The sequence below is a fragment of the Mugil cephalus genome, chromosome 18, assembly GCF_022458985.1.
Source record: "Mugil cephalus isolate CIBA_MC_2020 chromosome 18, CIBA_Mcephalus_1.1, whole genome shotgun sequence".
NCBI classification, from domain to species: domain Eukaryota; kingdom Metazoa; phylum Chordata; class Actinopteri; order Mugiliformes; family Mugilidae; genus Mugil; species Mugil cephalus.
The window spans coordinates 2,639,954-2,652,851 of NC_061787.1; the positions used below are offsets into that span (position 1 = coordinate 2,639,954).

At 42.5% G+C, this 12,898-nt stretch overlaps 1 protein-coding gene across 3 annotated transcripts in view; it reads left to right on the forward strand.

Moving 5' to 3' along the window:
- The window catches only part of LOC124995732, a 34,600-nt gene that overhangs the window by 20,071 nt on the left and 1,631 nt on the right, over positions 1 to 12,898 (forward strand). For all 3 annotated transcript variants that reach the window (XM_047568369.1, XM_047568371.1, XM_047568370.1), the window contains 9 exons: positions 720 to 871; positions 6,979 to 7,158; positions 7,383 to 7,580; positions 7,885 to 8,064; positions 8,212 to 8,444; positions 9,484 to 9,613; positions 9,762 to 9,893; positions 11,093 to 11,336; positions 11,827 to 11,904. In XM_047568369.1, the coding sequence (XP_047424325.1) occupies positions 720 to 871; positions 6,979 to 7,158; positions 7,383 to 7,580; positions 7,885 to 8,064; positions 8,212 to 8,444; positions 9,484 to 9,613; positions 9,762 to 9,893; positions 11,093 to 11,336; positions 11,827 to 11,904 (1,527 nt within the window). The remainder of the gene's footprint in view (positions 1 to 719; positions 872 to 6,978; positions 7,159 to 7,382; positions 7,581 to 7,884; positions 8,065 to 8,211; positions 8,445 to 9,483; positions 9,614 to 9,761; positions 9,894 to 11,092; positions 11,337 to 11,826; positions 11,905 to 12,898) is intronic.

The following is a 12,898-nucleotide window of genomic DNA, read 5'->3' on the forward strand; positions in this document are numbered from 1 at the left end:
TCATAAATCAGCCTCTACTTTTTAACAGCTGAGCCATAAACATATCAAAAATATACACTCCCTAGATTTCTATGGCATTCACTCTTCAAAACATCAGCAGATATTCACACCAGTCCTGCAAGTAGACAAAGAGAAGCCAATCAAACTCATGACACAAATATCAGCGTAAATGAGCCAATATTACATATCAGAGAGCGGCATCTCGAGGTTTAAGTCAGAGCCCATGTGTTCAGATGTGTTTCCATCAGTGTGGTTCAGTTCCTGGTTTAGTTTCTATAAATCAGGGATTCTGATTTTCCCAAAACATGTTTGTGGAAGTGCATGATGGCGACGGATAAAGGAGCTTTCTGCTGCATCATCATTGATGGCTCCTTCTGCTCATGTGTTGATTGGTTTGCTGTGGTGGAGAACATCTACCACCAGGTTCAGGCTGGATTCCTTGTGAGCTCACTGGCTACTTTGCACTAATAACCTCAGTGTCCATGTTCACTATCCTAGCAATTATATTATATTACAATATTTTTTTGAGTGTTTTGAAATTCCCCGCCCACACTGTATATACTAACTGTCAGAGTGCTGTATATTCTTTCAAATTTGAAACTGTCTTTTATTGTTTTTACATGATTCGTACCTAATTCTGCTCTATTTTGACATGGTAATTTACCATATGTGGGTTAAATAAACATTGTCTTACGTTGACCTTCTCCCCTCTGTCCCAGCGATGGTTGTTCCTGACGGGGCATCGGAGAAGGCAGGACTCGGGGATGAGCTGGGCAGCGAAGAGGATCTTTTGTATGAAGAGTTTCGCAGTTCTGGACATCGTTTTGGACACCCAGGAGGAGGGGGAGGAGAACAGCTAGCCATCAATGAGGTAGGACGTCTTCTGAATAAGTCAAATTGATCTACTCTACAATGATTTTAAAACATTAGCGCTTTCTAAACTGGTAAAGTTTAAGCTTTGATAATAGTTATTAATGCTTCGAACAATTACTGTAGAAACCTTCATCATCAAATCAGTCACTGCATTTTAAAAATCAAGAACCATGAGTTCATTGGTCTCATAGTGTCCTCGCTCTGCTCCACATCACTGGTCCTCTTTGTCTTGTGGAGACAGCACTCTGCTGCCATCTTGTGGCTAGATGTATGACTGACAAAAAGAGTGGAAATGATTCTGCGCTAACTCGCCTCTAAACGAGAGGTGCTGCTAACCACATGCACTTCTTGTCCCTGTTTGGATGGAGTCTGACAGAAGCCTCTCTGTCTGGCTCTTATATATTACTATGTATTTATTTTATGATTTAATAGGAGGAGATACTCTTGAAGATAATGCCTTAAATTTGCTTGCATGCTCACAGTTCAACTTCAACAAAAACTCAAGACTACTGATGACCACCGCCATCTTTTATTAATAAAATAAAAACAAAATGGATAGAGATCAACAAAACAACTTGAAAAAATTTCACATTAATTTGTCCCTGTTGCTACTAAGACAAACTAACTTGTTGACATTGTCCAACGAGAGGAGAGCTGACCGCTTCTTATTTACAATGTTGCTGCAACTGAGAACAGTCTCTCCCAGTGAACAGTGGTTGCAGGAGTGGACACATATTAGCAGCCAGCATTGGCAGCTTGTCTTTGTCTTGGTCTGTCTCCAGCTGTTAGCCGCGTTGCTAGCAGAATCCCCGGCTAACGTATGCCTGGCTTCGTTAATGTGCTATTTGAAGCTGGAAATTCTTCGGTGAAGCAAGAAAACTCCTTCCTGCAGAGTGTGATAATACTTTATGCGGCTCCACTGTTCCCTCCTATTTTTTTGTCCTAAAATGTCTCATGGAGAGGACCTTTTTCGTGAGAGGTCTGTCACATGCTGCTTGTCAGTACCGGATCAACTGGTGACAGTAACTCTACTTGGACAAACTGAGAGTCATTCTGCTGCAGGTGCTTCATTGGGTTAAAATTATTATTTGTGATTGTCATTAAAAAAACAAAACAAACAAAAAAAAATGTTCTTTCAGGTTTTAACACCTTGATGCAGAGTGTCGTGAATATGTGACACACTGCTTCCACTCAGGCTGCAGCCGAGATAACATATCCATTCCTCAAATGCTTTGCTTTGTGCATATTCAGAACGTACCTAGGAACCTTTTGCATGCGCTTATTTCTCGACACTTTGAAAGCAAAAACACAAATAATTATTTTTTCGCGAGTCTGGTCCCCACACATGAATAAAAACTAGAACACATAACACACACTATTTCCCTTGAGACCCATCTTTTATTCTGCATGGCCTCCACCACCCCCCTCCCCCAAATCTTACTCCCTACCCTCCCAACGGTTGCCATGGCCTTGTCTCAGCTACTCTGGTATCCAGGATATGCTGACACACTCTGCTTTCTGATTGGCTGCCGTGTGTGCAAGGGTGGGCTTGCAAAAAAAGAAGAGGAGGGGGGGTTAAAAAAAAAGAAAAGAGGGTTATTCTGGTAGTGAGATGATAGCTGAGGTAGCACGGCTCCAGGCAGAGCATCGAGCACCATTTTAGAATGAGCTGCTGATGGAGAAAAAAGGTAGCGGGACAGAGCGATAGAGAGATAGAGACAGAGGTAAAGAGATAGAGATATATAGAGACAGAGAGGAGGGAGGGAGATGCTGAGCATATGCTGGTAATACTGAGGGAAGGTCTGGAAAACAAGCGACAGACGAAGAGAAAGAGGACGAGACATGGTCGTCTCACATCCTTCGTCTTTATTCCCGACATCCTGATTGAAAGACCGAGGAGAGGAGCCGAGAGGAGAGACTGAAGGCGACAGGAGGAAAGAGAAGAGGGGAGGCGTCTGCTCCTCAAAGAGGAGAAAGGGAAGAAAAGGAGGAGGAGGGGGTGGCGCTCAGCCCAGAACACATAGCTGCACAGCTTCACCTCCCTCCTCCCTCAGACAGGCACCCAGCCTCCACTGGCAGGCCGGGGCAACGCCGGCCATCGTCAAAGTGGCAGGAGAAGCAGAGGAGGCGAGCGGCAGAAGCGAGCGGAGGAGGAGAGAGGCGCTAGAGGACGGAGACGGAGACGGCGGAGAACCGGGACAAGGTGACGCCGTGTGGTGTGGAGGCTCGGCGCTGAGGCAACGGGGGAGGGGCGGCGGTGCTGAGGAGGCGGAAGAGGAGGAGGAGGCCAGAGGACTGATGGCTCGGGGCAGCGGCTCAGGGAGGTGGAGCAGGCAGAGGATGGGACTGTTCAACACCATGCTGCGCTGCAACATGGCCCCAGAGACCCAGAAGGTGGTGGTGTTCATCATCATGATGCTGCTCATCATCATCAACGTGGTGCTAATGTTCCTCCTGGCCTTCCAGTAGACTGGACTCTCAGACCAACCGTTTCTCCATCCCTCCATCCCTCCATCCATCTGTAACACCCTCATGCTTCTTGTTGGAGAGAAAAACCAGATAACTGAAGCCCAGAGGAGCAGCAGAGGACTGTGAGTGAGTGGGGCTCCTCGGACTGATGGGTGCTCAACACAGCAGCTCCAACCGACAGGTACCACCTAGAGGAGAGGATGGATGGTGTGAAACATCTTTGATAAGTGGAGGTTATGTTGGGTCGGCTTGAAAAGTCATTTCCCTGTCTCTGTTGGAAATCAGTTTGTGATTATTGAGAGAGGATGTCACACACTATCCATACAGTAGTTTTAACGGAAGCCATTTATACTCACTTCTAAAAGTTCAGCAGCAACATCTAGAGCACAGGTGTCAAACATACGGCCCGCGGGCCAGAAGTGGCCCACCAGAGGCTCTAATCCAGCCCACAGCTTGAATTTACAAAGTGTGAGAACTACATAGAAGAAATTTATCAGTGAAAATAACTGCTATTCATAGCTTGTCCACTGTTTTAGTCAGAGAAGTGGAGAAAACACAACACTGAGACCCAGGACTAAACAACAGGCTGACATGAGCCCAAACTGCATTGATTTTTCTTAAGAAATTTCTTTGTTTTAAAGGACAGTTTATTAAATGTAAACACTCTTCTAATTTACTTGCTGTTGTTTCCTCTACAAGAAATGGGAGAAAAAATGTTGCTGTTGCTTATAGGTTATTATTATGTTATCTTACTTGTTCAGCCCCCTTGAGATCAAATTGGGCTGAATGTGCCCCTCCACTCACCCCCCCACCGCTACCTCAGTGGTAAAACAGGAGCCTTCAGGTGACAACTTCTTTAGGTCCATCTTGGATTTTCAGGTGCTGGTTTAACTTGTTCCAGTTGATTGTCCAGTATCTGCTGTCAGCTCCTTATATCTAAATGTTTGTGGTAACTGCTGATCAGTTGGAGGAATCTGATCACATTCCTCAGAACAGAAACATTTAGGCTCTGTGATGTTGATGATTTCCTCTGATCAACTGATGCTACAACATTTCTCTTGATTAAGGTCAGGATTTTGACTTGGCCGTTCCAAAACATTCATCTTGTTCTTCTTTAAATGTTCTTCTGTAGAACCACTGGTGTTCTTGGGCTCCTTGTCTTCCTCCATGACCCAGTTTCTCTTCACATTCAGCTCATGGATTCATGTCCTGACATTTTCTTTTAGAGTTCACTGGTAGAATTCACAGTTCATTGGTCCATCAATGATGAGCAGATGCAGCAGAACAGGAACAAACCAGGACATTAGCACCCCCATGTTTCATGGAGGGATGAGGTTCTGATGCTGTAATGTAGTGTTGGTTCATCTCCAAACATGACGACGCCTCACACCATGGTTGTTGAGTGAATTCATCAACATTAACATCAGCCAATGTGAGAGAGGCCTTTAGCTGCTTAGAAGTTCCCCTGAGTTCCTCTGGGACCTCTCCCACTATGATGGAGTGAGGTTTGTTGGTGGACCACTCCTGTGGAAGGGAGGCGGAGGGGTTGTGGAACCTTTTCCAGCCTGATGAGCAACAACAACTCTTTTTATGAGCTTCTCACAAAGCTCCTTTGTCCGCTGTCATCATACACTTCCAACACAAACATGTGTTATGAAGATCAGACTGAGGAACTGAGTCTCATCTCATTGATGGAAACACTTCTGGACACACTGAGTCTGGTTTAATCTTAGAGGAGCTCCTCTTGCATATGGAATATTGGTTCATTTTAATGAAAAACAAATACTAAAGCATATTATTTTTGGTTCATATGTTTGTTTGGATTCTATTTGTCTAGTTTCAGCACTTGTGTTAGAATCCACTGAAGTTTTGAGTCTTTTTTTTTCAGAAATGTAGAAAATTCTGACAGGGTTTAAACACCTGAATGCATCAGGAGATTTGTAATATGGGATGTTACTCCATGTTTGTCATCATATTGCAGCTTTAATGTATGTGTTAATGCACATTTCTTCATGTGCAAACACATCTTAGAGCTGTCAAACTATTAAAAGTTTTAATCAGATTAAACTCAGGGGTGCTGTGGATTAATTTCTATTAATCAGGATTAAATATCATTCATATTTATTCTATATTAATCACATTTCATTATTCATGAGAAAACAGACTCAAGAAAGAAGGGAATACATCTGCACTTAACATGTTGATCAAACGCCTTCAACAGTTTCAACAAGTGGCCAGATATTTGCAGCCAGTACTGCCAGTTTGTCTTTGTCATGGTTTGTCATGGTTTGTCTCAAGATGGGCGACATGTTAGAATCCTCGACTAATGTATGCTGGTGTTAATATGGTATTTTAAGCTGGAAGTGCTTCAGTGAAAAGAAAACTCCTTCCTGTTTTGTTTTTTTCAGGCTGCACATTTGTCCATGCGCAACGGTATCATGATGTTGGATTAATCCACGTTAACGTGTTAATTTTGACAGCTGTAATATATATATGTATATCTATATATCTATCTATATATATATATATATATATATATATATATATATATATACATATACATATAGTTGTTTACTGTTGTGGTGTCACGTAGTCAAAGAGGAATCTGGGGAAGAGGCCGCAGAGAGAGAGAGACGTGGTGTGGGTGTGTTGCCTAGCAACAGCTATTCGTATTACCATGGAGAATGGAGAGGCCAGCGTTAGCTCTGTAATAACAAGTCTAGAGGAGTAGTCAGAAGAAGTTTCCTCTTCTGTCCCTGGAAATGAGTAAAGGCCAGAGGTATATGAGGATGAGGACTATACAGACAGGTCAACACGCATGAATAAAAACATCATAAGAACATCAGTCTTCAACCCTCATACCCTCAAAAAAAAAAATTAAATCAGAATGTTGTTCCTAACTTTATTTGACAAAATAAAAATAAGCATTTCTTTTATCCTGCAATATAAAAGTAAAACAAAGAGAAATCCCACTGGTCCAGGGCTCTCTGGTCCAGGAAGTAGTCTCCTCCATGGTGAACGCTGGTCCAGGTCTCTCTGGTCCAGGAAGTAGTCTACTCCATGATTAACGCTGGTCCAGGTCCCTCTGGTCCAGGAAGTAGTCTCCTCCATGGTGAACGCTGGTCCAGGTCTCTCTGGTCCAGGAAGTAGTCTACTCCATGATTAACGCTGGTCCAGGTCCCTCTGGTCCAGGAAGTAGTCTCCTCCATGGTGAATGCTGGTCCAGGGCTCTTTGGTCCAGGAAGTAGTCTCCTCCACGGTCTAAATAAACCTGGTTCTTCTCCTGATTCAAGACAGATGCTCAGAGAGAAATTCAGATGACCAGATCCCTTGTGTCAGAAAGTCTAAAATTACTGAATATTTTCTGTGCACCATTTAGACCAAGAGAAAAGATTTGAAATCACTGACTGATGGAAACAACTTATTATTATTATTATTATTATTATTATTATTATTATGTTATATGGATTAAATGACCATTGGTTTCTGGTTTCATACAATTCAGAGTCAAACTCTTTACTTATTTTCTTATATTAGAGTCAAAATCCAAACTTCAAACACCACATAGTCCACAGTCCCTAGTCCTTGGTATATATGGATTTACCTGAAGTGGCCTGTGTCTGCTGGTCTCTGCAGCTCATCAGCGATGGCAGTGTGGTTTATGCTGAAGCTCTCTGGGACCACGTCACCATGGATGACCAGGAGCTGGGCTTCAAAGCTGGAGATGTCATCGAAGTAGTGGATGCCACTAACAAGGAGTGGTGGTGGGGACGCATCACGGACAGCGAGGGCTGGTTTCCTGCCAGCTTCGTTAGGGTGAGAGACACAGCTGATTGACTCATAGAAGGATTGAATAATACATAATGAACATAATGTATTATTCAGACGTCTGTTTTCACTAAAAGGTTTGAAGGTAAAAAAAAAATAGATGTTTCAACAGTGGAGGTTTAATTAAAATGCCTTTTATTTTGATTTAACCATCAGCTGAAACTAGATTTACTTGGAACTCCAGGGTTTAACGGGTTATCATGTTTGTTCAGTTGCGTGTGAACCAGGATGAGCCCATGGAGGAGTACCTGGCCCACCTGGAGGCCCAGGCCGGAGAGGAGGACCGGGCTGGTCTGGGCTTGTTACTGGGACCTGGTCTACCATGTAAAGAGCAGATGAGGACCAACGTCATCAGTGAGATCATGAGCACAGAGAGAGACTACATCAAGCACTTGAAGGATATCTGTGAGGTCTGTATTGGACTTTTCTGTCACTTGACTTTAAATTTGTTGCTTAGCCGTCGTGTCACAAACATCATGCACTTCTTATGGGTTCACATTCATGTGAAAAGGTCCTTCTGTAAATCACCATGATCACTGGTTTGAATCCCCCTACATCCATGAAGAAGCCATGAACCCCCAGGGCTGATCCCAGTGTGATGAATGTACAAATGGATGGTTTAAATGCAGAATCCCCCACAGTGGGATTCAAAATAGATGCTATTTATTTAGGACAAGCAGGTTCAGGTTCTGATTTAGGTTCTGTTTCCCTCAGGGTTACGTAAAACAGTGCCGCAAAAGAACGGACATGTTCAACGAAGAGCAGCTTCGTACGATCTTCGGCAACATCGAAGAGATTTACAGATTTCAGAGAAAGTTTCTGAAAGGTCTGGAAAAGAAGTTCAACAAGGAGCAGCCGTACCTCAGCGAGATCGGCTGCTGTTTTCTTGAACATGTAAGAGGTTTCTAAAATGAATTCAATGACTAATGTCTGATTCTGTTCAGATTCTACCCCATGAATTGCAGATTTGTTTGAGTTGAACTGTCTCTCCAGGCCGTTGTCCTGCCTCTAACCTGCTTTCTTCTGTTCTTTCATTTGCAGAAAACAGATTTCCAGATCTATTCAGAGTATTGCAACAACCACCCTAATGCCTGCATCCAGCTCTCCAAACTGATGAAGGTCAACAAGTACGTGTTCTTCTTCGAGGCCTGCAGGCTGCTCCAGAAGATGATTGACATTTCTCTGGATGGCTTCCTGCTCACCCCGGTTCAGAAGATCTGCAAGTACCCTCTGCAGCTGGCTGAGCTCCTCAAGTACACCAACCCTCAGCACAGGTGACTTCACACTCTCTGTCCTGAAGACCTTTCAGTTCCCCTGAGTCTGTCAGTATCCTCTTAAATCAGGGAGTAGCATCAAAGAGGATCAGCTCAGGGTGGGAACATCATCAGTTCTAGAACAAAGGTCCACTTTGGCTTTGCAGCTTGTTTCCTTGAGACTCGTCTCCACTGCTCTCTGCTCAGGATGAGTTTAATGGTGGTGATGCAGTTTGTAATGAAGTTAAGTAATAGAAGACAAGTTACTAATAATAATAAAACCATAAATACAAGGAACAACAAGCTAACTATGATGAGGAAATATCTGGCTTTAACATTTTAATAAATGCTTAGTTCTTCTCACTTAGTCCAGGTTGGACTCATTTATATTTACACATCTTCCTCAAAGTGGCTTCAGTCAAATGGGCTTTTTAAACACTTTAACAAAACAAGGCTGCAGTAGTCCTCCATTATGTCTAAATTTTTTAAACTATCTCTGGTGAGTTTATTTTCCCTCAATGCGTAGAGTTGGTGTTGTTCTATGTCCTCAACACTATATCTGTAATATTAGTGCAAACATTTACTTATATTTCCATAAATTTATGCACATATGACACATATGCACACATATGTGCAATATCCTTACGTACAACTTGTTTTCTTTGTGTTGTACTTTTTGCACTGCTGTCCTTCGTATCGTATCGTATCATATCATATCGTATCGTATCTTATTGTATCCTTTCATTTTGTATAGTTTCTCATATTATCATATCTTTTTGTGTCGTTTTCTATTTCATTGTAACATATCGAATCAAACTGTTTCTTATCTTATCTTTCCATATTGTGTGATATTGTTTCGTATCATTTCTTATCGTATAGTAATCACTTAATTTCGTATCACTTCATATTGTATGGTATCATATCGTATTTTTTCGTATCACATGTCATATCCGCTTGTATCATATCGTATCATATCTCGGTGAATATCACGTCTTCTCTCACATAGCGTGAACTTTCTTTTAAGCTCCATCTTTCCTGCATGTCCTTCTCTGTTGTTTAGAGACTACAAAGATGTGGAGGCAGCCTTAAATGCCATGAAGAATGTCGCCCGGCTGATCAACGAGAGGAAACGACGCCTTGAGAACATCGACAAGATCGCCCATTGGCAGAGCTCCATAGAGGACTGGGAGGTGGGGAACAAGTTCCAGCTTCACGCCATCAGAGCTCATTTTGTCCCTTGTTGATTTAAGGATGGGTTGGGGTTGTGATGAAGGAAGGAGAGGAAGCAATATGCTAACAGATGTAACAGATCATGTCTGTGTGTTTTGGCCCATGCAGGGGGAGGACGTCCTCAGCAGAAGCTCCGATCTCATCTTTTCGGGGGAGTTGACCAAGTTGTCCCACCCTCAGGCCAAGAGTCAGCAGAGAATGTTTTTCCTCTTTGACCATCAGATGGTTTACTGCAAAAAGGTTCCTCAGCCTTATACTTTGTGTGTGGTGTTGTTTGTGATCATTGTAAAATTAAGGAATTAAATTTCCAAAGCCCCAGTGGTGATTTTATCTTTCACACCCTTATCTCGTTCTGATTGATGTTACAACATTGATATTCATAAATACAAGATGATGATCCCTTGTGCCGTGATCTGAGGCAAAACTCCCTTAAAACCCTAGTCCAACTGGAAACTGACTAGCAGACTAGCAGTCAGCTACTAACTAGTCTAGCCTAGCCAGCAGCAGTAGCTAATAGAGATGATGGGACATGCGACTATACTTCAACCAATATCAGAAATAAGGTGCTACCAGACACCAGCTACATAGCCTAGTCCACAGCAGCAGGTAATGAGAGGTGGTGGGACATGCGACTACGCTTAAACCATCACTTCTCCCTTCTGCTAGGATCTGAAATAAAATAACCTCAGTTCAGTTCATGTTCTCTGGGAAAACAAATCAATCAAGATACCATCAAAACTAAAAGCTTTTCTTTTTTGGTCATAATTTTGCAGGAAAAATGACGGGAAATAATTTAATTGAAAACCAAGTTTGTGGAACATGTTCAGCGCCTATCTGCTGCCAGACGCCTTCCAATGAGAATAATCTGCTCCCTAGAGCCTTTAAGGAAACTGAAAGTTGTGCAAGAGGCTTCTTTGTTAGATTCCCTCATGAGAAATGAAACGGACTACTTCTGTGCAGATCTCTAACTATAAACTAGAGTCATTCATTAGTGACTACTAGGGCCAGATTGTGGTCTGGACAAGTGTCAATGATTAGACCACAGTTTTCTCCTGCATCCAACACAGACTACAAGATCTGATTTAATATTGAATATGCCTGGGTGGCCAAAAAAAAAGTTGCCATCTGCATGGTGGTCCATCTGGTCTCATGCTCCCTGAACCACCCTTTCACTATTTGAACCCCATGAATCCTGGTGTTGTCATCTTGGAATATGTAAGAACATTTCCATGGATGGAATAACCTGGTCATTCAGTGTATTCAGGTAGTCATCTGACCTCTTTCTTTGGGACCAATGTTTCTGAACCTGGACCTGAGCAACTGCAGAAAGTTAAAGTTAAATCCTGTGGTGACGTTTTAGGCTGTTTTTTGGGCCGGGCAGTCTACAACCCAGGCTGTCGCTTGCTTCTTGGCTAAATACGTCGTCCTTATCGTTGCAGGACCTCCTGCGCCGGGACATGCTGTACTACAAGGGCCGGATGGACATGGACCAGATGGAGGTGATAGACATGGAGGATGGCAAAGAGAAGGACTTTAACATCAGCGTGAAAAACGCCCTGAAACTCCAGTCTGTGGCTGGTGATGAAGTCCACCTCCTGTGTGCCAAGAAGCCTGAGCAGAAGCAACGCTGGCTCCGAGCCTTCGCCGACGAGAGGAGGCAGGTCCAGCATGACTACGAGACAGGTCAGATATGTGCAGAGGTCACGGTTCCTGGGGGATCAAACCGTCTCTTTGATGTCAAAGTTAATCAAACCTCATTGTAGCTGTGTGTTGAAAAAATAAAGGGTCTGAATGGTCTTAGGTTCACTCCCCATCCCCATTGCCATGGTTGAGGTTGTAACCACAAAACTGAAAATTGTGAATGTATGGATAAATTATTATTATTATTATTATTACTATAGTGAAAGAAATCAATAGAATTAGAAGAAGAAGATTAGCGCAAATCTGTTGTCTCTTTAGTTAAAGAATAACCTCAACTATACCTTCAGAGATTTGAAATTCAACACCCCACCTCCACACAAACCTGCAGATTAGCGTCAGGGCAGTTTGTGGACGTCCGTCTCAGGGACCAGACTGACATCGTGTATTAGAAAAGCTCTCTACTCTACCCGCCCTCCGGTGTTGGTTCTGCAATGATGAATATCAGTTTTTGTTTTTCTTCTTCTCTTCTCAGGTTTCTCTCTGACAGAAGTCCAGAAGAAACAGGCCATGCTAAATGTCTGCAAAAGCCATCCAACAGGGAAACCGAAAGGTACGCCCCCAGGGCCTCGTAGTCTCTAGGGGAATAAAAAACCCTCTGATTATTTGAAGTGTTTGCTTGGTAGCTGTACAAGGTGTCAGATAAAAGCTCCATGTTCTTCACTCATATTTAAATCACTTCTTTTTGTCCCAACACCAACACCCTTCAACTAAGAACGGATTCTTACACTAGCCACTTGTAAGCTTTTAATATTTTATTAGAAGCAAATAAATTCAGCATGTGTGAAATATTCATGCAGCATAAACATATATTAAAGGATATAAGGTTAGAAGGACTAAAATACTCCACGTTCCCCCCTGAAGAACTTCATAAACCTTGAGTCATACATTCAAGACACTGATGTTGAAATACCTGCCATCTCACTCCACTGCAAAAATCTGTCATTTCAATCTGAACCATGGTTGAAATAATAAATAGTAAGATGGGAACACATTCAAATGTTTGACCAGTAAAATGACATTTCACAATGTTCAGATTTTACTGTTGAAATGTGTGAATTATTTGGAAGTTGGTGGCTGCTATAGTTGCAGATGACCACTAGAGGTCACTGCTGGCGTCTTTGAGGCTCTGAAGCTTCAAATAATCAGGGAGAAGCTCCAAAAGCTTCACAAGGATTCATCCACCATTTGTAGTTCAGCTCTAGCTCATCTCTATATCATCTCTACACCTAACAGCTCAATACGAATAGATGCATTTGGTAAAATTGCAGAAATAACCATCAGACGTGTGTTTGTAGTTTACTGATTAATTTCTCTGAGAGCTAAAAGCAGCACAAGCATCATTCTCAACGGATCATTTTTAACTTGGACGTCCTGTGGTTCAGATATTACCCCCTACGTCTGAGTTACACGGGATAAACAAATTTAATATGTTTTTCTCTAATGTCCTGTCCATAGTTATGTCTCTGCTGCAGGTCAGAGGACAATTTACACTTTGCGAAAGCTTCAGTTACTTTGCAAATTCTATTGGATAATAAAAAATATAT